General features: G+C 61.6%; 5 protein-coding genes and 3 non-coding genes across 13 annotated transcripts; 4 read left to right on the top strand and 4 right to left on the bottom strand.

Moving 5' to 3' along the window:
* The first annotated feature begins 752 nt into the window (after positions 1 to 752).
* On the top strand, positions 753 to 3,518 carry KHK (ketohexokinase). Of its 2 annotated transcripts, none has more exons than XM_061350242.1 (8): positions 753 to 960; positions 1,052 to 1,168; positions 1,260 to 1,394; positions 2,091 to 2,163; positions 2,419 to 2,565; positions 2,932 to 3,020; positions 3,097 to 3,254; positions 3,357 to 3,518. In XM_061350242.1, the coding sequence occupies exons 1-8, from the start codon at positions 836 to 838 to the stop codon at positions 3,440 to 3,442; spliced, it is 930 nt and encodes a 309-aa protein (XP_061206226.1). In that variant the 5' UTR covers positions 753 to 835; the 3' UTR covers positions 3,443 to 3,518. The 2 variants fall into 2 exon arrangements, with proteins under 2 accessions (XP_061206226.1, XP_061206225.1); XM_061350241.1 differs by lacking the exon at positions 1,260 to 1,394 and adding an exon at positions 1,433 to 1,567 and having other exon boundaries at positions 763 to 960.
* A 23-nt stretch (positions 3,519 to 3,541) lies between these two features.
* CGREF1 (cell growth regulator with EF-hand domain 1) lies at positions 3,542 to 5,187 on the bottom strand. Of its 3 annotated transcripts, none has more exons than XM_061350246.1 (5): positions 5,007 to 5,187; positions 4,674 to 4,745; positions 4,379 to 4,464; positions 4,170 to 4,294; positions 3,542 to 4,092 (listed from the first exon to the last, which is right to left on the bottom strand). In XM_061350246.1, the coding sequence occupies exons 1-5, from the start codon at positions 5,087 to 5,089 to the stop codon at positions 3,697 to 3,699; spliced, it is 762 nt and encodes a 253-aa protein (XP_061206230.1). In that variant the 5' UTR covers positions 5,090 to 5,187; the 3' UTR covers positions 3,542 to 3,696. The 3 variants fall into 3 exon arrangements, with proteins under 3 accessions (XP_061206230.1, XP_061206232.1, XP_061206233.1); XM_061350248.1 differs by having other exon boundaries at positions 4,379 to 4,449; XM_061350249.1 differs by lacking the exon at positions 4,674 to 4,745 and having other exon boundaries at positions 4,379 to 4,449.
* A 589-nt stretch (positions 5,188 to 5,776) lies between these two features.
* PREB (prolactin regulatory element binding) lies at positions 5,777 to 8,246 on the bottom strand. Its single transcript, XM_061350240.1, has 9 exons — positions 8,043 to 8,246; positions 7,702 to 7,888; positions 7,312 to 7,523; positions 7,046 to 7,126; positions 6,851 to 6,975; positions 6,567 to 6,740; positions 6,424 to 6,496; positions 6,179 to 6,338; positions 5,777 to 6,091 (listed from the first exon to the last, which is right to left on the bottom strand). Exons 1-9 carry the CDS (start codon positions 8,175 to 8,177, stop codon positions 5,997 to 5,999), a joined length of 1,242 nt encoding a protein of 413 aa, XP_061206224.1. The 5' UTR covers positions 8,178 to 8,246; the 3' UTR covers positions 5,777 to 5,996.
* Positions 8,247 to 9,573: 1,327 nt separating this feature from the next.
* SLC5A6 (solute carrier family 5 member 6) lies at positions 9,574 to 15,885 on the bottom strand. Of its 3 annotated transcripts, none has more exons than XM_061350237.1 (16): positions 15,775 to 15,885; positions 13,032 to 13,510; positions 12,648 to 12,713; positions 12,525 to 12,576; positions 12,371 to 12,438; positions 12,136 to 12,290; positions 11,826 to 11,966; positions 11,604 to 11,733; positions 11,411 to 11,499; positions 11,229 to 11,341; positions 11,069 to 11,136; positions 10,915 to 11,001; positions 10,616 to 10,800; positions 10,421 to 10,524; positions 10,227 to 10,348; positions 9,574 to 10,141 (listed from the first exon to the last, which is right to left on the bottom strand). In XM_061350237.1, the coding sequence occupies exons 2-16, from the start codon at positions 13,359 to 13,361 to the stop codon at positions 9,989 to 9,991; spliced, it is 1,863 nt and encodes a 620-aa protein (XP_061206221.1). In that variant the 5' UTR covers positions 13,362 to 13,510; positions 15,775 to 15,885; the 3' UTR covers positions 9,574 to 9,988. The 3 variants fall into 3 exon arrangements, with proteins under 3 accessions (XP_061206221.1, XP_061206220.1, XP_061206219.1); XM_061350236.1 differs by lacking the exon at positions 15,775 to 15,885 and adding an exon at positions 15,428 to 15,597; XM_061350235.1 differs by lacking the exon at positions 15,775 to 15,885 and having other exon boundaries at positions 13,032 to 13,544.
* On the top strand, positions 15,773 to 17,399 carry ATRAID (all-trans retinoic acid induced differentiation factor). The gene is made up of 7 exons (XM_061350239.1): positions 15,773 to 15,921; positions 16,053 to 16,183; positions 16,314 to 16,385; positions 16,627 to 16,698; positions 16,792 to 16,913; positions 16,988 to 17,088; positions 17,190 to 17,399. Exons 1-7 carry the CDS (start codon positions 15,862 to 15,864, stop codon positions 17,292 to 17,294), a joined length of 663 nt encoding a protein of 220 aa, XP_061206223.1. The 5' UTR covers positions 15,773 to 15,861; the 3' UTR covers positions 17,295 to 17,399.
* A 392-nt stretch (positions 17,400 to 17,791) lies between these two features.
* Positions 17,792 to 17,955, bottom strand: LOC133210703 (U1 spliceosomal RNA). Its single transcript, XR_009724989.1, has one exon. It is a non-coding gene; the product is annotated as a U1 spliceosomal RNA (small nuclear RNA).
* Positions 17,956 to 19,652: 1,697 nt separating this feature from the next.
* Positions 19,653 to 19,816, top strand: LOC133210704 (U1 spliceosomal RNA). The gene has a single exon (XR_009724990.1). It is a non-coding gene; the product is annotated as a U1 spliceosomal RNA (small nuclear RNA).
* Positions 19,817 to 27,203: 7,387 nt separating this feature from the next.
* Positions 27,204 to 27,367, top strand: LOC133210699 (U1 spliceosomal RNA). Its single transcript, XR_009724985.1, has one exon. It is a non-coding gene; the product is annotated as a U1 spliceosomal RNA (small nuclear RNA).
* Positions 27,368 to 27,590: the final 223 nt, after the last annotated feature.

Genomic DNA, 27,590 nt, shown 5'->3' with positions numbered 1-27,590 from the left:
CGGGACCCAGGACCCCATAGAGCCAGGTTCTCAGCCCCTGCAACACCACAGGAGGATCCCATGGGTGCCCAGGCCCAAAAAGCCACCCACAGGCTCTGTGCTGGCTGCAGCACAGCAGATGCCAGGCGCTCTCTGACCTGTGCAAAGGTTGTGCTGCTGGCACAAGGGAGCCACGGGCCTCGGCACAGCCTCTGCCACAGCGCACCCACGTGGTGACCTGTCCTGAGTGCTGTCAGACCCTGTAGCCCACCCCTGCCCGTGCCTACCTGCACCCCACACCTCCTGCCGTTCCCTCCCAGCCCCACACTGTCAGTAACACGTTAACCAGCACGTGCCTGCGCCCGCGCCTGCTGTCACTCCCAACACCCCACTGCACCCTGACCTGCGCCCCATGCCGGGAGAGCTGGATGGGGACCGGGGCAGAGTCCAGCCCTGCCTGCACCCTGACCCTGGTGCATGTCAGCTCACAGCACCTCAACGTGGGGGGTGCACAGGGAGCGGGGTGCATGGAGGGGGTGCACGGGGGTGTGTGCATGGCAGGGTGTGCATCTGGGTGGGGGGTGCAAGCCGCGCGAGGGACTGACACCCAGCACGTGCGGCACCGCACACCCCTGCGGGCTTCCCATGCAGAGATACAGCGCATGCGCAGAGGAGGCTTCGGGCGGTGCGGATGGGGGGGGCGGGACCTAACCCCTCCCTCTCCCCGCCCACAGAGTAGCGCTCTGATTGGCAGAGCTTGGAAGGGCGCGGTGTAGGGAGGCGGGGCCTGACGCAGGGGCGGGGCCTATCGCCGGTGCCGCTGCCGGTACCGGAGCGGAGCTGAGCGGCTACGGCAATGGCAGCGGCCGCCCGGCGGGGGCCCGTTCCCGGCGGGGAGAAGCGGATCCTGTGCGTGGGGCTGGTGTGCCTGGATATCATCAGCGTGGTGGAGGCATATCCTGCCGAGGACTCCGACATCAGGTACCAGCGGGCGGGCTGCGAGGCGGGGCAGCTCCACTGGGAGGAGGAGGATCCGGGTCTGAACCGGTGCCCCCGGGCCACGGCCTTGCAGGTGCCTGTCGCAGCGATGGCAGCGGGGCGGGAACGCCTCCAACTCCTGCACGGTGCTGGCGCTGCTGGGAGCCCCCTGCTCCTTCATGGGCTCGCTGGCCACTGGGCACGCTGCTGAGTAAGTGGGGAGCGGGACGGGGGTTCTGGCCCGCCGGCGGGGCCCTACTCTGACGCTTCCACCGGCCCTTCTGCATCTCTCCTGCTGGCAGCTTCGTCCTGGCCGACCTGCGGCGCTACGGGGTGGACGTGGGCCATGTGGTGCCGCAGCCCACCAGCTGCCTGCCCACCTCCATTGTCATCGCCAGCGCCAGCCGGGGCACCCGCACCATCCTGCACGCCTGCGGGTGCGTGGCGCCCCTCACCCCACTCTCTGTCCCCCAAGTTTCATTGTGGCGGATTTCCGGCGCCGGGGTGTGGATGTGACACATGTGGCCTGGCAGCCCCGTGGGGACGTGCCCTGTGCCTGCTGCGTTGTCAGTGTCGCCAGCGGCACCCGGACCATCGTGCTCTACGACACGTAAGGGCCCCATCACCTGGCAGGCATCACTCAGCTGGGCCTGGCACTGGGTCCTCCCCTGCACTCTGGGATCGCACAGTGCTCAGCCCCAGCATGAGGCTCTGCTGGTGCCTGCCAGGGCTACTGCTTCCAGATCAAGTGATTCTCCATAATCCTGCACATGCAATCACTGTCAATCTTCCCACAGCTCCTGATTGCCCCTGTGCCATTGCCGTGATTGGCGGTGGTGTTCCTTGGCCGTGGCCATGCCTGCAGGGTGAATGCAGCCCCTACCCCGGCATCATGCAGGCCACACTCACGCAGAGCTGTGGTGGCCGGGGTTGATGGGCATCGCACCGTTGCCCTTTGACTCTATCTCAGAGTCCCGCTGTGCCATCATTAGTGATTAATGATTTACACGGATCGTGCCATCCTATGGGGAACTCTGCCCTGGGTAGCACCGAGCCCTTCACCCCCAGCTGGGTGTCACCCGGGGCCACCCCACACTGTTGCTGGCGTCCCCCGCCTGACCCCCCATCTGCAGGAACCTGCCGGATGTGACAGCCCGTGACTTTGAGCAGGTCGACCTCTCCCAGTACAAGTGGATCCACTGGGAAGTGAGCCCGGGGCTGGGAAGAACTGGGGCACTTGGGGTTGGGCAGGGGGCATCTCAGGGCTGGGGGTTCAGTGACGGAGGAGGTGATCCCTGGGTCAGAAGGGGAGAACCAAGGGTTGGGGGAGGGACATCCCGGGGCTGGGCCGGATACTCTGGGGCTAGGCTGGACCTCCTGGTGCCGGTCGTGGGGGACTCCCCCTATGCCGGTAGAGGGTACCCTGCGTGTGCCCTAAGCAGGCGGTGCGCGTCCCCGCAGGCTCGTAACGCGGCGGAGCAGGCGGTGATGATACAGCGGGTGGAGCAGCACAACCGGGCCCGGCCGCCGGAGGACCGGATCCGCACTTCGGTGGAGCTGGAGAAGCCGCGGGAGGAGCATTTGCTGCTGATGGGGCTGGGCGACGTGGTGCGGGGCAGGGTTATCGGTGGGACGGGGCAGGGCTATTGGATGGGGACGGAGTTAGGGACGTGGCCACCGGGCTTGGGCGGGGAGGGGCGGCAGGAGTTGGGGCGTAGGTATGGGGCGCGATGGGGATGTGGAGCAGCCAGGGGCAAGAGGTTCATTTGGAGCAATGGGGTGCAGGCGGCAGGGGGGTGGGTACTGTCTGTGCAAAGGTGCGGCAGTGCGGGGTGCAGTTGGGGTATAGGAGGGATAGTCGGGGTCAGGAGAGTAGTTGGGAGAGCAGAGTCGAGGGGGCAGTCACGGTGCTGGCAGAGCAGTGGGTACTGGGAGTGTTGGGGTGTCTCCCCCCCTTCAGCCCCTCTCCTGCAGGTGTTCATCAGCAAGGACTTGGCCCAGCACTTTGGGTACCGGTCAGCCCCCGAGGCGCTGCAGGGGTTGCGCAGCCGCGTCCAGCCAGGGTACGGGGGGTCCAGGGGTGCTGGTTGGGGCAGGGAGGGCACGGCTGCACCCCACACCCACCCCTCTGCCCCCCAGCGCCACACTGATCTGCGCCTGGGCCGAGGAGGGGGCTGACGCCATAGGGCCGGGTGGGGAGCTGGTGCACTCGGATGCCTTCCCCCCAGAGACCCTCGTGGACACACTGGGGGCTGGGGACACCTTCAATGCTGCTGTCATCTTTGCACTCTCGGCAGGTGAGTGCGTGGCACAGCCACAGCATGGCCATGGGTCACTGTGGCCACAGCACAGTCACAGCTCAGCTTGGCCCAGCAGGACTGACCCCCCACATTCCCCAGGGAAGACCCTGCAGGATGCCATTACCTTCGGCTGCCGCATCGCAGGCAGGAAATGTGGGATCCAGGGCTTCGATGGCATCGTTTAAGCTAAGCACCCATTCCCATGCCACTGCCCCCACATCCAGCACCCCCGACCCCACTGCCAATAAACCCCCGCACTGACACATGGCCTTCTCCTACACTGATCCAGGTGAGCACTGGTGGCAGTGCCTGTATTTCTCTGTCCTGGCATGTTACAGGAGCAAACAGTGTAACCCTGGCACTGCTGCAGGATGGGGGAACCCCCCATGCTAAGTGTCCTGAGTGGGGCAGGGAGCAGCCCAGTCCACAGCCCTGCTCTCTACCCCTCCCTGAGGTCCCCCCATACTAGGGCTGCCTCTGCCTCGGGTGCTTCAGCCTCAGGAGCTTCAATCTTTGGGGTGTCCTCTGCCTCCATGAGTCCAGCACTGGGGGATTCAGCCTGGGGTGTTTCAGCCTGCGGTGTTTCAGCCTGCAAGGCTTCCTGCCCCTCTTCCTGCTTCTCTGCTGGCCCGAGTCCTGGGCCATTCACCCCCATGTTCCTCCCGAGCACCTCTGGTTCCCTGGGCTGTGGCAGGAGGGGTGGCCCTCGGGCTCCTTGCCCTTGGCCAGGCGACAGCAGCTGCTTGGGGGGTTCAAGCAGCAGCTCAGGGGGGCTGAGGAGCCCATCCCTGCTCACATCCTGCCTCTCCAAGGCTTGGTCCACCAGCACAGCCACCTACGGGGACAGGGATGGGGTGAGAGCCCAGCCCCGGGGCACTGGGAGGTGCAAGGGGCCAGCCCCACGGGATGTACCGTGTCCAGGTGTGGCTGCCCGCCGTTCCGCTGCGCCAGCACTGTGCCCAGCAGCTGCAGCAGCTCCAGCCCATCCAGGTGCCCGTTTCGGTCGTGGTCGTGCAGCACAAAGAGATAGAGCAGGGCTGTGGGGCACAGGTCACGGTGGGGCTGGGACTGCATTCCTGCCCCTATTGGACCCCCAGTACCCTACTGCCGCACAGCCTTACCCTGTTCCCGTGTCAGCGCCTCCACATCCTGTTCCGGCACTGCCAGGCTCTGCACTGTGCTCTGCAGCAGCCTGGGGACACTGAGGCTGTAGGCAGGCACACACCACCCCTGCCCCACAGCATGCCCTATGGCCAACCCAGGGCTGCTGCATCCTACAGCTGTACCCAGGAGCATCCTGCTCCACAGCCAGCTGGGTGCTGCCCTTGCCTCCCACCCTCTAGTTGACCCCCCCCCCAATCCACAGCCCCCAGTGCCATGGAGCTCCTGTGGGGCTCCCATGGGGTAAGGACTCACAGCAGTGTGGGCAACTCCAGGCTGAATGGGTCAAAATCAGGATCCAGCCTCATGGCTGCAGGGTCCTCAGGCCTGGCCAGGAGAGAAGGGGGTTACCTGTGTCCCTGGGGTGGAGGACACAGTGCCTGCCCTGCCCTGGCCTAACGTCCTCACACAGCATCCCTCCATCCATGGCCCCCACAGCCCTGTATCAACCCCAGCGACCCTCATCCTTGACTGGGTACCCCCAGGACCACCCATTACTGTGCATCCCGTCCGTACCTGTGCACCCAAACCTCACCTGCGCGTCCTTCTCACCGATGAACCCTCCCCCTTACACCCCCTCACTCATACCTCTGCCCCCCGCCCTGCGGGGCAGCCCGTGCCCCCGGGACCACCACCAGCACCAGCAGCAGCAGCGCCAGCGCGTTCCTCATCCAGCGACCCGAGGCTACAGTCGGGTGAGCGGTGCAGGCTGAGCGCCCCCGGGGGAGATCACAGTCACGGCGCCCTCCACCCGTTCCGGAGCCCTCCGGTACCGCCAGCCCCCCGCCCCTGCCGGGAGGGAGCTCCGGAGAGCGTCCACCGGGTCTAGCGCGGCGAGGACACGCTGGCACCGGGCGGGGGTGGACGCGCTGGGCGGTGCACAGTGTACACTGCCTGCACTGCTCACATGCACGCATCCCGTCCCGCCGTGAGGAGCAGACGCTGCACACACGGTGCAGCCCCCTAACATTGCCTCACCCGGACCCTGCCCCACGTCTCGCCGCCTGAGGCCGAATAGCTGACACCTCCCCCGCCAACGGCACCGCTCGGACCGACCCGTCCGCTCGCCGACCCTCCCCCGGTACCGCCGGGGTGAGCCCGGCCGCGCCCCGCCGGCAGCGCAGGGGTTAACCGGCACCCGGCGCCTGTGCCAGCACCCTGCGGTGGGCGGGACTCGGCGCGGCTCAGCGCAGCTGTTAAAGCCGGGCTGTCCCCCGGGGGCGTGGCCACGCTCCAGTGGGGGTGTGGTCACGCTCCAGTGGGGGCGTGGCCAGGGCGTTCGGCAACCGCCGCTCCCGCGCTGCTGCTCTTCTGCGCGAAGCCCACCCTCTCCCCCGGCAGGCACAGACTAACAGCACTGCTTTCACCCTCCAGTTTTAATAGCGGCGGTGGGGCAGCGGGACCCGCTCTTTGCCGGGGCCCGCCCCACATGGCCGCCAGCACCGTCCCCGGGCTCCCCCATTCACACCCCGAGCGCCAGCGCCGGGGCTGGTCCCTCATCCTCTTCACAGTCTGCATGGGGCGGGCCCGGGCCGCCGGAGTCTGCCCAACCCCGGGGGCTCATCCCGGGCCGGGGGTCTACAGGAAGCCCGGGAAGGCGAGTTGCAGCAGCAGGATGGCAGCCACGATGAGCCCGGCACACAGCAGCAGCAGCAGCCACACAGGGAGGGAGCCTGTGGAGCAGAGCAGCGCGAAGGCAGGGGATCACCATCTGGCCTGGAAGATACGCCCAGTGCCGCAACAGCCCCCCCAGCACCTACGTCGGCTGGGCAGAAGGTGCAGCTTGCAGCGGCTGTCAACAGCCACGCTGAGCAGGGCGGCCTCATTCCCTGCCAGCAGCTCCCGTCCATGCCGGCTCTCCGGGACGAAAGCCATGTCTGTCACCACAATGCCATGTGCCTCCTTCACATAGTACAGCCTCTACAAGGAAGGACAGTGCAGCCCGGGAAGGGAGGGGGCTGCTGTGGCTGCCCCTGTACCCATCCCCACCAACCCCACTGCTCACCTGCAGTGAGAAGGCGATGTGGATGGCAACAGAGCCTGTCACCGTGCCTAGTCCCAGGAAGGTACCCGAGTCACTGCAGGGGGTCAGAGAGTGAGTGGGAGCTGCCACAACCCCCACCCCATGCCTGGCCAGCCCTGAGGTACCTTATGGAGAGGCAGGAGATGACCTCAGTGCCACAGGGCCGGGTGAGCAGTGGCAGGAAACTCTTCCCATCCCACTTGGTAAGGTAGCATGGTGGGGGGCGGCGCTCCCGCTTGTGGGGCACCTGAACAGTGTAGAGCCGCAGTGCTCCAGCATTGTCCTCCACTGCCCCAAACCTGCCACAGGAGAGCGAAGGGTGCATCAGTTGCCACGGCCAACAATGACACCCCCATTCCCTTCACGTGGGGCTGCAAGGGGGACTCTGCTGTCAGCTCCCCACCCTCACCGGCACGCCTGGTATCGGTAAGCCTTGTCAGGGATGCCAGGCAGGTTCTCGTTCCAGCACAGCCCCATCACCAGCTGGTCCTGCTGCCACACACAGCACTGGAAGTCCCGTCCCGCCGTCACCACCTGCGTGCAGAAAGTGCAGTTGTATGAGGAGGGCTCTTCCCACAGGGCCAGGGAGACATTTGATGCCCACCTTGTTGTCAGGGCCCAGCGCAATATCTTCGATCTCCCCGTCATGGGCTTTGAACTCCAGTGTCTTCTTCATGCTGGGGAACTGCAAGGGCAGAGCACGCACTGGAGCTGTGTCACACAGGACGGGACCCACGGCAGCCCCAGAACTGCTGGGGGAAGATGCAGCATTACAGAGCCACAGGCACTACTGATGCAGCACTGCTGGGGCCAGGCCTTCCCCACCAGGCACTGACATGGTAATATTCAGCCTCAGCTCCTCCCGCCTACCTCCCAGAGGCGGAGGAAGCCATCAGCACCACCGGTGACAAGTAGCGAGCAGTCTGCATTGAACCTTACAGCTTTCTGCAAGGCGTCGGGGCTGAAATCTGTGCGGACGCTGTGCAAACTCTCTACGGTCACCTCACTCGTCTGATTCTGGGTCTCATCTTGCCCCACCGGGCTGGGGCCCTTCCGCTTCCGCGGCCCCTTCTCCCTGCTGCCTGTGGCGGGGCAGACACCACAAAGCCCTGACACAGCTTCCCCACAGGCCCGGGAGAACAGGGGCAGGCCAGGGAGGGGTCCAGGTCACTGCCCCATCCCCAGAGCGCCCCACAGACCATGCCGCTCCACCCATAGCAGATGTTGTCCCTGCCTCCCCGGGGAGTAGCAGGCTCTCACCGCTGTGTCCGGCCGCAGGTTCGGGCGCCCGCAGGCTAAACCGCAAGATGTGGCAGCTGGCGTCCTGTCCCGCTGCAATGATGTCGTCGGCCAGCGCCATGGTCATGGTGGCGCGGGTCTCGGTATCGTGCGAGTGCAGCAGGGAGGCGCTGAACTTCCCGCCGATCTGCTCCAGCTGCAGGAAGTGCTGCAGGACGGTGCAAGGTCTCAGAACAGGCTCCGCGGCGGGGCTCTGCCCACGCCGGGGCCGGCCCCGCGGCCTCGGCCCCCTCCACCGCCGCGCCCAGCCGCGTCAGCCCCCGGTCCTCCCGGCCGCCCCCCGTGCTCCCGCTACGCCGCACCACGCCATTGCGGATGCCGGTCTTGGCGGCACCGCCGCCGCCAGCAGTGATGGCGAGCGGCCGCCGCGGGTGCAGCCGCACGGTGTAGAGCGGGAACGGCGCCCGGTACAGCTCCGCCGGCCGCCGCGGCGCCATGGCTGCGCCGCACACGTCAGCGCGACGCCCCGGCGCTGCGTCACGGCGCCACAAGCACGCACGCCCCGCCCCACAGAATGGCTCCGCCCCTCCGGGCATAACCCCGCCCATCTAGCAGCTAGCCCCGCTCCAAACAAAACCCCGTCCCGCCCAAAGCCCCGCCTCCTGCGGTCCGAGTCCCGCCCCTTGCTGCACAAGCCCCGCCCACCCGTGGGCGAAGGTGTCCCCCTTGTGTGCCCCACAGAGGACTGCGGGCTCCCCCCTGCAGCGCAGCCAAGCAGCACTCCTGTACCCCCTGCCCCTGGGCAGCAGAGCCTCCCCAGGCCCCTCGTCGGTCTCCCTGTGCTGCCCAGCGGGGCTGTCCCAGCAGTCGCGGTTCTCTCATCCACCCCCACAGCTCAATGCTCCAAGCTCAATGTCCTTGTCCTGGCCACCAGCTACACTGCCACCTCAGCCATGTGCTGCAGCTGAGGGCCTCCCCAGCCTGTGCCCTCCTGCCTGCCCCACAGACACCCACTGCTGCACCCACTCCAGGTGAGAGCCCTGCCTCAGGCCCCACTGTCTCCCTTGCATGATGGCAACACCCAATCCCTTACCCCCACTGCACACCAGCACTCCCCACCCTGCTCCCTGGGGCCCTCAAAGCACGACACATCTGGTCCCTGGGGTCCCCGCCATGTCCCATGCACACTAATAGCTGGTCCCCAGTGTGCCCCACACACACCAGCACCCACTCCCCAGGGTTCCCCATCCCAGGTGTAGGTCACCCACAGAAGGACAAGGTGCTGCCATCCCAGCCCCTATCCCACTCCCTCTCTTGCAGAAGTGGCCAATGCATTCCTGTCTCTACACTGGCCCTTGGGGGGCACTCAGCTCTGGCCCCTCTGGGGCAGCCACAGCCATCAGCAGCCATGAGCCCGCAGGCCTGGGAGACCCCAGGCTGGCACCAGGGGACAGCCCCCATGAACCCCTGGTGCACATGGCCACGAGACCCCCACATCTGCTTCTTTCCCACAGTGCTGTGCCCCAGGGTACGGAGAGGTGTGGGGGGAATGGTGCTTGATCCGCATCCCCACCCTGCATAGGGGTCCATGGGCACATGGTGGGCAGTGGTGGCCCAGGGTATCCCCTCACTGCCCACAGTGGGGCAGGACATGGGCCAGGGCCCCAGGGACACATGGAGTGGGCTCTGGTGGGGCTGCCTGGCCTGACCCACAGCAATGAACCTGCAGCCAGCATTCACCTTCTGCCTCCTGGCTGCGGGATGGGCACCTCTCAGGATCCCATAATCTGCCCCAGCCAATGAGGCCCCTGCACCCAGGGACAGGGCCCCCCCACTGCTGTGGGCGATGGGACCTCCATGTCCCCACAGCTCCTGGAGCAGGTTGCTCCTATGTTTGCGCTCTAGAACCGTTTATTGGGAGACAGTGGAAAGAGAGATGGGTGATGGGGGGCTGGATGGATGGAGGGAGGCGCTCGGCGCCCTGAGGGTGCTGGCAGCCCCCAGCCTGGGAGCTGTGTGTAAGGCACATGGCCAGGCCGGGGCACCGGGCAATGCCCTGGCCTAGGGGGAGTGGGGAGCACCGCTCTGACACCCCCAGCCTGTGGTCCCACAGCCCCCAGGGCTCGGGGCCAGCCCAGAGGGGGGTGCAGCCTGATCACCCCCCCCCCCCAGCAGAGACTCAGCCCCCCCAGCTCTTTGGTGCTCCCCCAGTATCCTGGGGGGGAGGGGAGTTTGTGCCCCCTGCCCAGGGGGGCACTGGGGAATGGCTTGGGGGGTGTCTGGGAACCCCATGCCAAGGGGTGGCAGCTCAGAAGGAGGTTTCCTGCACAGCATATGCAGGGGCCCCGGCTGCACGAATGTAGCCCTGTCCCTCCTCTTGCTCCTGCTGCCCAGGCCCGGGGAGGGGCAAACCATTGGGCACCCCATTGGTCTTCACCACTGCATCCACGGCATCGGCGTTCTGTGGGGACAGAGCAGGGGGTAGCAAGATGACCCCATGTCATCCCCCCCCCACCAAGCAAGGTCCTGTGGTCTGTGACCCTCACCTCGTCAGGGAAACCCACCCCACAGCAGAGCTTCTGCCGGTACTTCTGGGGCAGGCAGCAGAGCAGGTGAGGCAGGACGGGGTAGATGGTGCGGGGGTCCACAGATGCTGCCGGTGTGGGGCCTGAGAGGCAGAGGGGACGGTGAGCAGAAGGGAAGGGGGTTCGCCAGCAGCCCCCCACTGCACCACACTCACCAGTGAGCAGGCTGACCAGGAGCCCCACCACGATGACAGTGGTGGAGTTGTGGGCACTGTACCACATGTAGGACAGGCTGTAGAACTTCTGCAGCCCTGTGGGGCTGGGAAAGGCGGGTGTGAGTTGAAGGGCATGGAGCACCCACCACCCCCATCCTGCAGCACCCTGTCCCCAGGTCCCCCCACCCTGCTCACCTCTTCGGGGCCTCCGTGGGGGCCAACAGAGTAGTGGCGAATACGGTGGTGAGGTTGCCCATGGTGGGGAGCACAGTGCTGTTGGGTGGGGGGGTCCCTGCAGCTGCCCCCATGCTGCGTACCAGGCTGCCAATGCCCACCCAGAAGGCCATGGCCAGGCCGGCGAGCAGCCCCACGACAGCACCCTGCATAGGGGGCAGGGAGGGTGCTGAGCCCCAGACAGGCTCGGGGTGCCCCAGCCACCCAGCACTGCCCCATTCCGTGGGCTATATGCCCCAGCCGGGCAGGGAGACACTCACCGTGGGGTTGGCACAGGGGAAGAACATGCCGAGGCAGAAGAGCCCCAGAAGCGGGCCTCCCACCATGCCGAAGATGCTGATAGCAGCCTGTGGGGATACAGGCGTCAGCACCAGCCCCTTGCTCAGCTGCCCCCCCCTGCACCCCCACCCCTACCTGCAGCACGGGGCCCAGCATGGAGGACACGTAGGCCATCCCCAGGCACAGCAATCCATAGCCAAGAGCTGGGAAGGGAAGAGCAGAGCAGGAGGGTCACAGCAGCACTGAGGACCCCACTGCCCCCAGCACCAGTCCCCCTGTGCCACCCCCTCCTCACCCAGCAGCTTGGAGAGCAGCGTGGCCCGTGCCTCTGAGAGCCGCGGGCAGTGCGGCCGGACCAGGTCCTCCATTGTCACCGTGGCCAGCGAGTTGAAGGCAGAGGAGATGGTGCTGGGGAGCAGAGAGAGGTGTTGGGGTGTCAGCGGGGGACCCTCCAACCCCAGGGTCCCCCCAGCTTACCTGAGGCACCCGCTGAAGAGGCAGGCAACAAAGAGCCCAGGCAGCCCCGGGAGGTCCTTCAGCACATCCATCACAAAGTACAGCACCAGCTGGGGAAGGAGGGTGAGTGCCCATGGGGCTGGGAGCACCAGAGAAGCCTGGGGAGCGTGGTCCGGCCCCACGGGCTGCAGGAGATGGGGGACCCAGTGCCCACCTGGTCGGATGACTTGGGGCGGTTGCTGGGTGCCAGCGTATGCTCTCGGTCATAGACGAACATGACGAGGCCGGTGAGGCAGCTGAGGCAGAGGACGATCTGCTGGCAGGGGAACACGGCGTAGCAGGAACTGCAAGCACCGGGCAGGCATTAGAGGCTGGGGGGGCTGGCAGCAGAGGGACCCATCCCGGCCGTGGGACCCCCAGTCCAGGCCCCACTCACAGCTTGGCCTCCCGCTCGCTGCGGGAGCTGAGGTACCGCTGCACCTGCGCCTGGTTCACCCCATACAGCGACAGCATCATGAAGACTCCCCCCACTGCCAGGGTCCAGAAGGTGTGCCGCTCAAAGGGGTCGGGGTTCAGGCTGCAGAGAGGCACAGGCAGTGTGGTCATGGCACTGGGTCCTCACTGGCACCCCACACACCATGACATGGGAGTGGATGGGGTCCCTCTCCCCCACCGCACACCCTTCCCGGCTGCCCCATGGTGTGAAGGCATCTTGGCACAGGACACGCAGGGGCTGTGGCACTCACTCGATGCCAGAGATCTTGCCCTCTTGCTCGGCCAGGCGCCAGACGCGGGCCATGCCACCCACCCGCTGGGCGCCCACCACAATGACGGCCAGCTGCCCAGCGAACATCACCAGTGTCTGGAAGACGTCGGTCCAGATGACGGCCTTCAGCCCGCCCTGCATAGGCACAATGCCCATCACCACAGCCCGGCACAGGGCACCCCACAGCCGGGCAGCGGTGGTGGGACAGGACTCACCAATGTCGTATATAGAGTGCAGACCAGCCCCATGGTGAGCACTGCGCTCCAGAGGTCAAAACCCGTCACTAGAAGCGATGGAGGCCGTTAACAGGTTGCACCCTCATGCAGGATGCAGCTTCCAGCATTGCCCCCCTGCTCCTCTCCTCCTTACCTGCATTGAGAGCCAGCGCGGGTGCATAGAGTACCACCCCCATGTAGATGACCTGCAGGGAGAGCAGCGCTGCAGCCATGCACGGCCCCAGCCCCATCTGCCACAAGCCCCCACCCCACTCACCATCTGGAAGATAAAGGTGATGGTGCCGAAGACCCGCACTGTCTTATTGAAGCGCAGCTCCAGGTACTGTGGGGAGATGGGCGAGGGCATGGATGTGGGGTTCTGAGCAGGGGGGATGATCCCCATGCCCCCCCCCCCCAGCAGCAGGAAATTTGGGGAGGGGGAAACCTGCCCTACTCCCCAAACCTCAGCTCCTGCTGCCACAGAGACAACGGTGCTATCCAGTGCTGCTTGGGGTGAAGGGAGTGCTGTCTGTGGGGCACGGCACCAGGCAGTGAAGGACCGGGAGCCAAAACCCCACTGGGCAGCATCAACTCATCCCCTCCCAGGGCCATCACATCCCACTGGGTGCTGCGCACTGTGGGCGCCCCTGTTCCCACTCACCTCATAGGTGCTGGTGATGCGCAAACGGTAGAAGACGGGGATGAAGATGTGTGCTGGGATGAGCAACCCCACGAAGTAGGAGCAGCCAAGGAACCAGTACTGGGTGCCGAAGTGGTAGATCTCAGCCGGCACACCCAGGATGGCCACGGCCGACTGGAAGGTGGCGAGCAGGGAGAGGGCGACGGGCAGGAAGCCCATGTTGCGGTTGGCCAGGAGGAACTCCTGCACTGTGCGCTGCCGGTCCCCGCTCAGCGCGTAGAAGAGCCCGATGGCTGATGACAGCAACAGCAGCAGCGCAAAGATGCTGTAGTCGATCACTGTGAACTCCATGGTGAGCTGCTCCTCTTGCCTCTGCCCTGCAAGACCTGTCGCTGCCCTGCCACCCACCCCAGCTGTGCCCCGCTGGCCTCATGGGCACACTGAGCCCCGGTGGCTGCCCTGGCAGCACGTCCTGGCTGGCATCGCCCTGGCGCTCGGAGCTGCAGGAGGAGAGATGGGTGTCGGCGTTGGGACCTTCGCTCACTCCTCTGTCTCAGTCTCAAGGACCCGGGGCGGGGAGGGGGGGGGCCAGTCTGGATGAGGAAAGTTCCTTTAACCCTTCTGCTCCCTCTAGGCTGGGCTCGGCACCACTCACCCACCCACCTGTCCTCCGAGGGAGACTGGAGCCTCTTCGCGCCGAGACCGTGGTTGCAAAACCAGTCCCACCCAGTACCCCGGCGGCATTGGCCCGGCCAGCCCAGCAGAACCAGCCCCACGTTGCCAAACCCAACACCACCACCCCGTGTGGGACAACCCCGCCGAGCCCGGCAGCACTGATCCTGCCCTGGCCAAGCATAACACGACCCAACCGCCCCGGTAACCGCGTGGCTCTGCCAAGCCCGGCAGAGCTGCCCCCGGAGCAAGGAGCCCAGCCAAGCCCAACACAAGCACCCAGCCCTGGCGCCAGCGCAGCCGCCTCCACAGTGGCCCACCCAGCAGGATCAGCCCCACCAGCACCCCCCCAGCCCTACGGAATCCATGGATGGGGCTGGGGAGGGTAAAGGGATGTGCAGTGGGGCCCCAGCTGTGCTGGTGAGGGGGTACATGAGGGATCCCTGTCCCCCTTGCCCAGCTGAGCAGGGACAGCACAGGATGACCGTGATGACAAGCATGCAGCTGGGAAGGACAGACAGATGGACAGGGGAAACCGACAACTCCAGAGGTGTTGGGCAGCAGCTGGATGATCAGACCTCTGAGCCACTGCTGGCCCTGGCACCTTCTGCCCTGCCACAGGCAGATCCTCAGCGTTCCTGGCTCATTCACAGCAGAGAGAATGGGGCAGCCAGGCAGTCCCAGAAACAGGGCAGAGAGAGGGCACGAGCAGAGACCCCTGCTTCCACCTCCACCAGCAAGCAGAGAGCTGTGGGGAGCAGTGGCGCAGGCACAAGCAGAGCAGGTGGTGCAGGATGCAGAGGCACCCCATACTCCTGTTCCAGTGGGGCAGCATTTGAGGCTGCCTGTGGTGGGAGGCTGGTGCAGTGCCTGCCGTGATCTGCAGAGGAATGCCTGTCCATGGCATACTTGGTGGGATTAGGGCTGGCTTCACGCACCCAGCGCAGCCTGCCCGAGCCCGCCCGCCGCAGGGACAGAGCGGGCTGGCACCGGGCCCCGCAGCAGCGCCAGAGCCAACACCAGCGGGAAGGGGGTGAGAGGGCAGCGCCTCCCGCCTCGCACACCACCGTCCCTGTCCTTGCCTTGGCCACGACACCACCCCGTGCAGCGGGTCCAAGGTCACCCCACCGCATTCCACTGGGAGGACTAAACATTAGGCAGGCAGTGGTGTGGTCCTTGACGGCTGCTCCACCACCTTGGCAGCCTTGGCTCAAGGCTCCCCCTCGGTGTCCCTAAAGCCCAGTCGTCCCAGCCCCGTAGTCCCCCATCCCCACTCCTTGTCCCACGGTAACTCTACCGGTGGCCCTGCAGCCCCTCCAGTCGGTCCCCATGTTCCCAGCCCACTCCAGCTCAGCATACCCCCTGTCCGTGTCCATGCCCCTTCTTCCTGTACCCCCTTGCCCTACTTCCCGGTGTACCCGGTGACCCGAGGCCCAACCCTCCTGTCCCCGCTGTCCCCCCCATACACCTCCCTGTCTCCCCATGTCGTCGGTGACCACCGTTAGAGGAGGAGGAAGCACCGCACAGCCCCGGTACCCCGGGGTGCCCCGAGGCCACGGCCCTGCTGCCCTTCCCGGTCCCCCTTGTCCCCGGCCTCAGACCCGGCTCCCCGGAGCCCCAGCGCCGCCGGTGCCGGTCGCGCTGCCGCAGGACGAGCCTCGACCCCACCGTAGCCAGCGGTCCGGGCCCAGCAGACGGGCTCCAGCGACCTTGAGGGGCCACAGCGGCCCCGGTGCGACACTCACCGGCGGCGGCCACCGGCGCGCTGGAGCCCGACCCACGTGCAGCCGCGACAGCCGCCAGCGCGCACTGATGACGCACCGGGAGCGGCAGCTCTGCCCCCACGGACATTTCCGCCCGGTCCTGCCCGTCCCTCGCGCTGTGATGGCGTCACGGCCACCACCGGGGACCCCCCCGAAGTGCCCCCCTGGCCCCGTCACACTCCACTGCCACGGGCGGGTCACCGCGCCCCGGCGGCCCCTCGCCGCGGGAAATCCCCTCACGGCCCTGCCCGGAGTCCAGAGGGCACCGAGTGCAGACACAACCGCGGTCCGACCCCGCCGCCCCCCCTGCACAGGCGGGAGCTCCTCACCGGGGCCGCCAGAGGGCGCTCTCGCAGCGGGCGTGTCCGACGGGGCGGTCCCGGAAGAGCCCCGGTAGGGGCGGGGGCGCCGAGGCCATGGGGCCTTTCCTCATCATCCTGCTGCTGCCGCTGCCCTGCACCATCGGCGGCGCGGCGGTGAGCGGCGGGGCCGGGGCGGGGCCACCGGGGGGCGGGGTTACCGGGACACCGTCCCGGGGATCGGAGGCTGCCCAGGACATAATACCGGGAACCGGGGGGTTCCCGACCCCTCCTTTTTATCCCTCCAGGTGTGCGGGAGCTGCCCCGGGCCGCTGCGGAACGGCTCCGTCGTAGCCCAGTACTGTGCATCCCGGCCCGGCACAGAGAGTGAGGGGCGCTGCTGCTGGGAACGGGGTGTCCGTCCGGAGCGGTTGCTGGGGTACGGGGAGGGGGTGGCAGCGGGTACATGATGGAGTATCATGGTGAAGGATGCAGGTGAAGGATGCCTGCAGCAAGGGGGTGTGGGGTGCCAAGCGCATGCCACCCCCCAACTGCTGTTACCCCCCCAGGCTGGACCTGAGCAACTGCTCCCTGCAGAACCTCCCCCTGGGGCTGGCTGAGGCCTCCTCCGCTGCTGTCCTGTGAGTCTGTGTCCCTTTTCATGCCCCCATGTGCAACCCCTGCTCCCCCCTGGGGGCTGGGAGACAACCCCCGGCCTGGCCTTGCTGGTCCCTGTTCTCACTGTCACAATTGCCAGGCTCCCAGCACTCCAGTGTGTGCTGATTCACTGGTGAGCCCTGTGGGAACCCCCTGAGGCTCAGCCAGGCTAAGGGCAGGGTGCTGCACATCGGTCTCTGGTACCGATGTGGTGTGTGCTTGCAGAGACCTGACAGAGAACCCCTTGACGACCCTCCCCAATGGCTCCTTCCTGGGCTTCACCCTCCTGCAGCTGCTGTGAGTACCGGGGTGGGCTGCGGGGGCCTGTGGTGGTGCCAGTGCTGTGCTCTGCTCACCAGCACGGTGCCGGTGCTGAACTCTGCCCCTCAGAGCGGTGCCACTGCCGCTGGGGTGCCCAGGTGGGAACAGCGCCTGGGAGGAGGTGACAACGAGTGGGAGCAGCCGGGTCTGCCGGGGCCAGAGGAATTCCTGCAACAGCTCCGGGGAGCCCGGTAAAGCGGGGGGCAGGAGGTGGGAGGTTGGGGGGGCAGGGCCTGGCTTGTGACCCTCTGCTCTGCTTCACCAGCCTGGCCGTGCCCTGAGAACGCTGCCTGTGCCCCAGACGGTCCCGGCCTCGTCCAGTGCCTCTGCAACAGCCCCTTCCACGGGTACAAGTGCCTGCGTGAGGTGAGTGTCAGCAGGATGAATACCCTCCAAGTGCTGCCCCGCCAGAGCAGCATGGGGCTGTGGGGCTGTATACGGGGCCACTAACTGCTGTTTGCTTACAGGGCACATTCCCAGTGCTGCTCTTCTGCGGAGTACTGGGAGCCACCACCCTGTCTCTGGCCGTCCTGCTGTGGGGCACCCAGCGCCGGAAGGCCAAGGCCCCCTGAGAGGACCTCCTAAGTGAGGGGGGTGCTGTGTACCTCAGAGGAGCCTGCACCGCGGGGTTACGGTTACTGAGCAGCAGCGAGGGATGAATAAAGCTCTGGGCAGCATCTCCATGTGTCTGTGATAGCACCCGGGGCAGGCACGGTGCCATGGGACGGGGATGTGGAAAGCAAGCACAGCATGGGCTGTGGGGAGCTGGGGGGGAATGTGCAGTGTGGAAACCACGCCTGAACTGAGGGAACATGAGACCACAGGGAGCTTTGGTGGGAACGGAGCTAGACGGGACAAAGGCAGGAAGCACCCCGCGAGGAATATAGCGTCCGGTTCCTCACGCAACAGGTACAATGCTCCGCAGCCGCCTCCCATACACAATGATTCCCGTGACCGTACAAATGAACAGATAACAAGAGCGGCTTTGGAAAGCAAAGTACTGCAAGCATCCCTAAGGTTACTGAAAACCTTTTGGGCAAGCTATGTCTGTTCTTTAAACCTGTAAAGCCAGGGGAGAGCGCGCACGCAGTCCCCCACTACCACAAATTATGCAGTCGAGTTTCCCGCATTTGGGGAAATCGCAGGGGTCAGCACACCCGGAGTGCAAGGGATGAGCCTCGCCCTGGGAAAACCACCTGCTTGATCATGGTGTCTCCCCTGCCAGGTAAGTATGACTGCACCCCCCGCACCGCAGTGCCACACGCCGCACAACACACACACACCTCACGGACACCGCACGCGGCGCTACCGACACGCGCCTCGTCCCGCACCCCGCCGCTGCCGCCACCGCGCACTTGCCCAGAGCCCTCCTACGCCCGAGCCCACGGGGATGGTTTTGTGTCGCGGGTGTCCCGTGATGCCTCGCGGTGCTCGTTTGCATGGACACGCCCCCACACGAGGGCCCTGCTCGTCACCGGTGGGCACTGGGGGACACACACCCCCAGCCTGTTGCCGGGACGGCAAATGCCGCGGGACGGTGCCGTGTCCCGAGGTGTCCGCCCGCGGAGCCGAGCAGCGCAGCGAGCCGTGCTGGTGGAGGGGTGGAGCTGCTGAAAGGTGTTTAAAGGATAATGCCACTGTCAGGGGCAGTCAGCACAAGCTCACCAAGGGCAAGTCCTGCTTAACTAACCTTTGAACCGTTTCCAGGCATCCTGTTGCTGGATCCCAGGGAGAAAAGCTCAGCTCCTCCCTCCCCATGTCCTCTCCTTAGGGAGCTGCAGAGTGCAATGAGGTCACCTGTCAGCCTCCCTCTCTCCAAACAAGACCAACCCCAAGTGCTCACCCACTCCTCACAGGACAATGCTGCCAACCCTTCACAGCTTGCTTGTCCTCTTCTGGGCACATCTGAACATCTTCATGGCCTCCAACGGTGGGACCCAGTGCCACACAGCGCTTAGGTGAGGCTCCACCAATGCTGAATGCAGCCGAACACCTCCTCTCTGCCAGGCTGTTTCTGCTGTGATTGGTGCACCTCAGGCTGCTGTTTGTCCTCTGGGTACCAGGGCCCAGTGCTGGCTTCTACTGGCCCTGCTGACACCAGCATCCAGGTCCCTTCCTGCAGGGCTGCCCTCCAGCCACTCCTCTCCCAGGTTAGATTTGTGCCTGGTGTTACTCCATCCTAAACAGCATTTGTTCTTGTTCCTTTTTATGTTGTTGATGGTTGCCCAGTGCTCCCATCTATCTATAGCTCTCTGCAAGCCCTCTTGGCTCTTGACAGAGTCAACAGCAACTCCCATTTGTGATCACTGGTTCTTCACGCAGCACACTATGAACCTGCTCATCCCACCTGGACACCTGATCCAGAACGATGCTGTGAAGGACAGTATCAAAATCCTTACAAAAACACAGGAAAATACACCTACCACCTTCCCTGCACCCCACAGGCAGGTGGCCGGGTGACCTTATTGTCGACAGATACCAGGGTACTTAAACAGGGCTTGCCCTTGAGGAACCTGTCCTTGATGGAGGCTTTCCCTTTTAAACACCTTTCAGCGGCTCCACCCCTCCACCAGCACGGCTCGCTGCGCTGCTCGGCTCCGCGGGCGGACACCTCGGGACACGGCACCGTGCCGCGGCATTTGCCGTCCCGGCAACAGGCTGGGGGTGTGTGTCCCCCAGTGCCCACCGGTGACGAGCAGGGTCCTCGTGTGGGGGCGTGTCCATGCAAACGAGCACCGCGAGGCATCACGGGACACCCGCGACACAAAAACACCCCCATGGATTCGGGCGTAGGAGGGCTCTGGGCAAGTGCGCGGTGGCGGCAGCGGCGGGGTGCGGGACGAGGCGCGTGCCGGTAGCGCCGCGTGCGGTGTCCGTGAGGTGTGTGTGTGTTGTGCGGCGTGTGGCACTGTGGTGCGGGAGGTGCAGTCATACTTACCTGGCAGGGGAGACACCATGATCAAGCAGGTGGTTTTCCCAGGGCGAGGCTCATCCCTTGCACTCCGGGTGTGCTGACCCCTGCGATTTCCCCAAATGCGGGAAACTCGACTGCATAATTTGTGGTAGTGGGGGACTGCGTTCGCGCTCTCCCCTGGCTTTGCACGTCTAAAGAAAAGAATTCTCTATGATCACATATCGCGGTGGTGCTTGCATTTATGTGAGTCTGCCGTTTTGTCTCCACGCTGCTGCTCGGCCCCCCCGCGGTACCCTCCTGCAGGTCCTGTTGGTGCCGGGAACCGGGGCGGGGACCACCCCTGCCCTGGCGGGATCTAAGCGCACTGTTGGGGAACGTGAGGAGTAGCCCGAGCCCTTCGCTGCCCTCTCGCAATGGCATGTCCCCACAGCTGAGCTGTGAGGGCCTGGAGCCAGGTTCGCCTCTCTTACCTCTTCCTCAGAGCTGTTGAGCAGAGTCGAGATCAGCCCAGGTTCTCCTGAGGAAGCGTCTCCAGCTCCGCCGTGGTGAACACAGAGCCTGGATGAATGTGGAGCGGTGCGTGCAGACCAGCAAATGGACAGGAGACAATAGAAAACCTGTTGAAAGCAGCTAATGACGTCTCAAGTTCCTCCCTTGGGGGATATGGTGGCCAATTCCAGTGGGGAGTCCAGATGAAACCTTCTGGGCATCACAGAATCACAGAACGGTTTGGGGTGGAAGGGACCTTAAAGCTGTCCTGTCCCTACAGACCCTTATCCAAAGCCCCCCTCCAGGTTTCTTGTAGCCCCTTTAGGCACTGGAAGCTGCTCCAAGGTCTCCCCTTAAGGAGCCTTCTCTTCTCCAGGCTGAACAAGCCCAGCTCTCTATAGCTGAGCTTGATCTCTCAGTCTCCATAGCAGAAGTACTCCAACCCTCAGAGTGTCTTGTGGTCTCCTCTGGATTTGCTCCAACAGGCGCATGTCCTTATACTGGCATAGGGGACACACAAGGTGAGTGAAGCTCTGCCAGCTGCTCCTGTCCCATCTGGCTGGGGTCTGGAGGCAGTGTTCTCACAGGAGAAGGGATAATTGGTACATAAACACTGAACAGTCCCAAAAGATACAGCAAGGCCATGAGAGGCCCGAGGAAGCTTAAGCAAGAGTAAGAAGCAGCTGGAATTCACCGAGTGATGAGAACTGTGGGCTGTTGGCAAGCTTTCGAGGTCAAGTTCTCACACCTGTGCTTAACCAATTATATGTTAGTCACTAAGGGTCTTCAAGACATGTACCCAATCATAATATGCCAAATCACTGTAAATGCATGTAAGAAACAGTATATAAGGAGTTAAGGCTTTGCAATAAATGGCTTTTGTCTGATCATATTGATCTCTGACTGAGTCCATGTATTTTCTGCTTGGCCACTGCCTCCTCAGTCGTGCTTTGATGCAGACCCTGCAGCACTGCCACCCAGGAGGCCATTGTCCCATTGAGGCCACATCAGCCAGGGAGGATCCTCCTACCCTTGGCCCCATCTTATGTCAGGGGGAACTGTCCCCTTCACAAAGGAACTTATGCAGTGCCCAGCCCATCAACTCCCACCTCTCCTGCAGTTTGGCACTGAACCCAGCCTGGTTCTGGAGGGGTCAAACTGCTCGCACAGAAGGGCTTTGCTCAAAGTGCCTTGAAGCACGGAAATCCTGCTGGGCCAGGGAGGATGCGGGACCACAGGGGGCTGAGTGGGAACAGAGCAGTATGGGACAAAGGTAGGAACTACCCGCAGGGAACAGCCTGTCTGGTTTCTCACGTGGCGGGTCTGGAGGTCTGTGGAAGCGTCCCATACCCAATCCGCCCCTGGGGCAGAGATGCAACTCAGGACTTGGGCCAGTTTCAACCCATGAAGCGTTGCATCAAACATGGCTGCAAATACAGGATCATAGAATTGTAGGTTTGGGTTGGAAAGGACCTTAGGATATTTAGTTCTAACCTCCCTGCCATGGATGAGGAGGGACATCTCACACACACCCCATGTTGCCCAAGGCTCTGTCCAACCTGGCCTTAAAACACTGCCAGGGATGGAGCATTCACCACTTTTTTGAGCAACCTGTGCCAGTGCTTCACCACCTGCACAGTAAAGAACTTATTTCTTACACCTAACCCATTACCCTCTGTACTATCGCTACAGTCTCCAATGAAGAGTCCCTCCCCAGTGGGGGGAATGCTGCACAAGAAGATACGCCAGCAGACCTGAAAGAGAGCACAAACACCCTGACCCTCATCAGCTGCAAACCATGGGAGTCAAGAGGAGTTGAAGTTAGAACACCGAGACAATCTCCGAGAACTGTAGACATTGAAACAAGGAAGTTACAGAAGACAAAGATGTAATGTTGTACCAGAGCCGACCTGATCGTATTGTCTCCTTACACCTTCCACTACACAATAAACAACATGATGTTCTTTTCAGCATATATGCTCCAACTCTGCAAACTGACCCTGCAGAAGATGACAAATTCTACACCGCCCTGCGTAGACTCACTCAAAAGGTTCCTATAGATGATAAGGTCATCCTTATGATGTTATCATAGTCACAATCCTTGGTGACTTCAATGCCCAAGTAGGAAAGAACTTTGAAGCCTGGAAAGCAGTACTAGGCAAGCACAGTGTTGGCAGCTACAGTGGTAACAGATGCCTCTTGCTGAAGTTCTGTGCAGAGCAACAGCTTACCATCACCACACTATTTTCCAGCAGAAAGACAGCCGGAAGACAACCTGGATGCATCCTCGATCTAAACATTGGCACCTTATTGATTATGTCTTGGTGTGCCAGAGAAATGTTCGTGATGTCTGTCACACCCGAGTGATGCCTAGTGCAGAATGTCAGACAGACCACTGCCTTGTGCGTTGCAAACTTAATTTCCACTTCAAGCCCAAACCTAAGAGGGGCGGCATTCCGAGGAGGAGGCTCAATGTTAATAATCTCCAAATGGCTGCAGCGAGGGACAGCTTTCAGGCCAACCTTCAAACTAGGCTTGAAGACCAGCTTATAGATTCTTCTCCTGAAGCGCTTTGGCAACATATTAAAAACAGCATCCTGCAGTCCTCCGAAGAATCCTTTGGGTTCTCCTTAAAGAAAAACGAAGACTGGTTTGACCATAACAATCAGGAGGTCCAGGAATTGCTGACAAAGAAGAGATCTGCTCACCAAGCCCACCTCACTCAGCCACTTTGCCATGTAAGAAAAGCAGCCTTTCGTCTTGATTGCAGTAAACTCCAACAGAAACTTTGAGACATCCAGAACAAGTGGTGGCTCAACCTAGCAGAAAACACTCAACTATGCACAGATTTGGGTGACCACAGAAGATTCTATGAGGCTCTGAAGGCAGTTTATGGACCCACATACCAGGTTGAAAGCCCCTTATTTAGTGCAGATGGCCAAAAGCTTCTTACAGATAAAATCTCCATCCTGAATCGTTGGTCTGAACATTCTCAAACACTCTTCAGTGCTAACTGTGTAGTCCGATTCAGAGAAAACTCCAGGAACAAACTTGCCAACAAAGTGTTCAAGTTGACAAGCAGGTATTCTTTACTGCGGTGCCGGGAGCCACAGGGGATAGCTAGCTCCTCCTAACGTGTGTCCCCATACTGCTACACAATCCATCCTTATACAGTCCCTGAGCAGACATACATATTCATGAGGCTACGTACGGATTACATCATTTTCCAGAATGTTCCCTGCATGCGTACAGAATTGTGGTGCTGGTCTCTGAGGGTCGTTTACTGCATCCAACAATCTTCATCACTGCTGGCCGCCTCTGGAGCACGCGCAGTAGATGCTTATACCGGCTTAATTGGTTCGTTAGCACCAGAGACATACTAATCCTCCTACTTATCAGTTAGTTTAACTGTAGCCCATCCTGCACACCGGCCATTCCCAGATACTCCTTATCCCTCTGTCCTGTTCTTCTAGACTGTTTTTCTTAAACCTATGTCAGCTATAACGATTTATCTTGTCCAAGAATTCTCAGCACGTTCTCTAGCTGTGTATCCTGCACCTCAGTAAGTTTCCACTGTTCCTGTTACAAAGCCATCAAACTTAACATTACTTAAAACTGATTCTAAAGGTTTATATATTTCATTTTGTAATTTTGTGCTCCCCCTTGTCTCAAGTCCAAGGCACAGGAATCCAGCACGTTTTACAATATCCGGTGAAAAACGAATTGGATATAGCCGCTACCATGGGAGAGACTCTTAAGGCAGGTGAAAGCTGGCAAGGCAGCTGGGGTCAATGGAATCCCACCCAAAATCTGGAAGCACGGAGGCCAAGCAATTCATGCTAAATTTCACGTGCTAGTTGTGTGCTGTTGGGAACAAGGTAACCTACCATCAGATTTTCGTGATGCAATCATCATCACTCTGTATAAGAAAAGAGGTGTAAAGTCAGACTGCTCAAGCTACTGAGGTATAACTCTGCTCTCCATTGCTGGAAAAGTCCTTGCAAGAATACTATTGAACAGATTAGTACCCGCTATCATAGAATCATAGAATAGTTAGGGCTGGAAAGGACCTTAAGATCATCCAGTTCCAACCCCCCTGCCATGGGCAGGGACACCTCACACTAAACCATGTCATCCAAAGCTCTGTCCAACCTGGCCTTGAACACTGCCAGGGATGGAGCATTCACAACTTCCCTGAGCAACCCATTCCAGTGCCTCACCACCCTTATAATAAAGAACTTTTTCCTTATATCCAGTCTAAACTTCCCCTGTTTAAGTTTTAACCCGTTACCCCTTGTCCTGTCACTACAGTCCCTAGTGAAGAACGAAACAAAACGGCATTTATATATGATACCATACTGATGGGAGCCTATTCAATCTAAGGTGACTGAAGGCCCACACTAAGATCCTAAATCACCTTGTCCGTGAACTGCTTTTTACTGATGATGCCGCCCTTGTTGCCCACACAGAAGTAGCTCTGCAGAGTTTAATATCTTGCTTTGTGGAGGCGGCTGAGCTTTTCGGGCTGGAAGTCAGCTTGAAGAAGACAGTAGTTCCCTACCAACCTGCACCACAAGAAGATTACCATCATCCCCACATTACCATTAGCAAGTCAGAGCTTAAATCAGTTCAGCAGTTCAGCTATCTGGGAAGCATTATTTCCTCAGATGCCATGATCAACAAAGGGATAGATAACAGAATAGCAAAGGCATGCAGAGCCTTTGGAAAACTCCATAAAAGAGTCTGGTGCAATAGACACCTGAAGAAAAGTACACAGATCAGTGTCTACAGAGCCATTGTACTGCCTACTCTTTTATAGGGGTCTGAATCATGGGTTATCTACTGCCATCACCTGCGACTCCTTGAATGCTTCCATCAGCGCTGCCTCAGTACGATTCTAAACATCCATTGGACTGACTGTGTCAAATGTCACTGTCCTCGAACAGGCAGGGGTCACCAGTATCGAGGCCATATTGCTGCAACTGCAGCTGCACTGGGCAGGGCACATCTCCAGGATGGAGGATCACTGCCTCCCTAAGACTGTGTTTTACATTGAACTTGCCAACAGCTGCCACAGAGAAGTGCTCCAAAGAGGAGATATAAGGACTCTCTGAAACACTACCTCAGCCTTGGCCATATTGACTACCATCGGTGGTCCACCTTTCCCAGGAGCTAATGAAAGTCTCCAATGTGGACTGAGGGGACAAGAGAATGCGTGTTTAAAGGAAAATGGAAAGTAATAATGTAGCAAAAAGTGGTAACAGAAAAATGTGCTTATACATCTGAGAACAAATGAGTTGTTCAAGCAAAGGCACGTGAACAATAATGTGATTGGTTAAGAAAAGCATATGATGTTGCAAAAGGTACTTAAACTAGCAGATGCTAATAATTACTAACTGCTAGGCAGGGGTCTAAATACAACCTGTAAGCTCACCCAATAAATGATTTTGGTTGTGCCACAACTGGAGTGCCTCAGCTGCCACACCCTGGTATACTTGTAGGCCCCCTTCAGATACTGGAAGGCTTCTGTGAGGTCTCCACGCAGCCTGCTCTTCTCCAGCCTGAACAGTCCCAACTTTCTCAGCCTATCTTCATATGGGAGGTGCTCCAGTCCCCTGATCATCCTCGTGGCCCTCCTCTGGACTTGTTCCAACAGATCCATGTCCTTTTTATGTTGAGGACACCAGAACTGCACAAAATGCTCCAAGTGAGGTCTCACGAGAGCAGAATAAAGGGGCAGGATCACCTCCTTCGACCTGCTGGTCACACTCCTTTTGATGCAGCCCAGGATACGGTTGGCTTTCTGGGCTGGAGCACACATTGAAGCTGGTTCATGTTCATTTTCTCATCGACCAGCACCCCCAAGTCCTTCTCCGCAGGGCTGCTCTGAATCTCTTCTCTGCCCAGCCTGTAGCTGTGCCTGGGATTGCTCCGACCCAGGTGTAGGACCTTGCACTTGGCATGGTTAAACTTCATGAGGTTGGCATCAGCCCACCTCACAAGCGTGTCAGGGTCCCTCTGGATGGCATTCCTTCCCTCCAGCGTATCAACCGAACCACACAGCTTGGTGTTGCCACTAAACCTGCTGATGGAGCACTCAAACCCACTGTCCATGTCGCTGACAGGAATCAGTCCCCACCTTGACCCTTAAGGACAGAACTGGTCACTGGGCTCCATTTGGACAGTGAGCCTTTGACCTCAACTCCGACTAGGACCACTCAGCTCTGCATCCACTGGGTGGTCCACCAACCAGACAGACACCTATCCAAGTCAGAGAAAAGGAAGTGGTGCAGGGGAATACATATCCCTGAGTACACGTACACCCCCCCAGCTCTGTCTTTGTCCCAGTTACATCATGCCCGGTTCCGTCCCCCAGTGTCCGGGCCGCGCTGAAACGAGCTCTGTTTCCGCCGCCGGCCAGGCTCCACTGCGGCTTCGGCCATTTCGTCCCTGCCCGTGCACGATCCCGCCGCCCCCGGCAGTGGGTCGTTCGGTGTCCGTCTGTCCCCACGCACACACCGAGGAGCCGACCCTCCAGAGGGGCTTCTCCTAGCTTGGCTTCGATCCGGGGTCGGGACAGGTGCACAGCGTCCAGTCACCGGCCCGGCTGCGCCCTTTGGTATGCCCGAGCTTTGCCATGTCCGCCACAGCCGTTCCCGCCGCATTCTCGGCGCTGCGGGCTGGGATGGCGACTTCCGAGCCCTATCACGACAGTCGCCAACGCGGCATGCGCGGGTGGGCGGTGCCCCCGCTGGCTGCCGGGGCTGAGCTTCGCATCTCCGCTAGATGGCGCTACCGCGGGGCCGGGCCATGCCGGCGGCAAACCCACTGCACGCGTTCCGGGCGGGGCCTGTGGGCATGGGGCGTGTCCATGCAAATGAGCATCGCGAGGCATCACGGGACACCCGCGATGCAAAACCACCCCCGTGGGCTCGGGCGTACGAGGCTCTGGGCAAATGCGCGGTGGCGGCAGCGGCGGGGTGCGGGACGAGGCGCGTGTCAGTAGCGCCGCGTGCGGTGTCCGTGAGGTGTGTGTGTGTTGTGCGGCGTGTGGCATTGCGGTGCGGGAGGTGCAGTCATACTTACCTGGCAGGGGAGACACCATGATCAAGCAGGTGGTTTTCCCAGGGCGAGGCTCATCCCTTGCACTCCGGGTGTGCTGACCCCTGCGATTTCCCCAAATGCGGGAAACTCGACTGCATAATTTGTGGTAGTGGGGGACTGCGTTCGCGCTCTCCCCTGGCTTTGTTGGTACAAAAACAGATACGGCAGTTGTTGGGAGAAGGGCGCAGTGGCTGAAGCAGTTGGCTTCCGCGACAGCGTTCTCCTATCACCATGACGGCAAATGCAGCGTAGCCAAGGCTGTGCCGCAGCCGGGCTCTCTCTGCTCTTCACTGTCTCGGCCGCGGGACTAAACCGCAAGCCCGGTTCTCCGCGGTCAGGTTCTCCCCGGTTCCCTGTCCCC

This window comes from Neopsephotus bourkii, unplaced genomic scaffold (assembly GCF_033783945.1).
Source record: "Neopsephotus bourkii isolate Nb327-2 ecotype Australia unplaced genomic scaffold, CSIRO-AGI_Nbou_v1 NB_481, whole genome shotgun sequence".
In the NCBI taxonomy this organism is placed as follows: domain Eukaryota; kingdom Metazoa; phylum Chordata; class Aves; order Psittaciformes; family Psittacidae; genus Neopsephotus; species Neopsephotus bourkii.
This window is presented reverse-complemented; position numbering and strand designations above follow the sequence as displayed.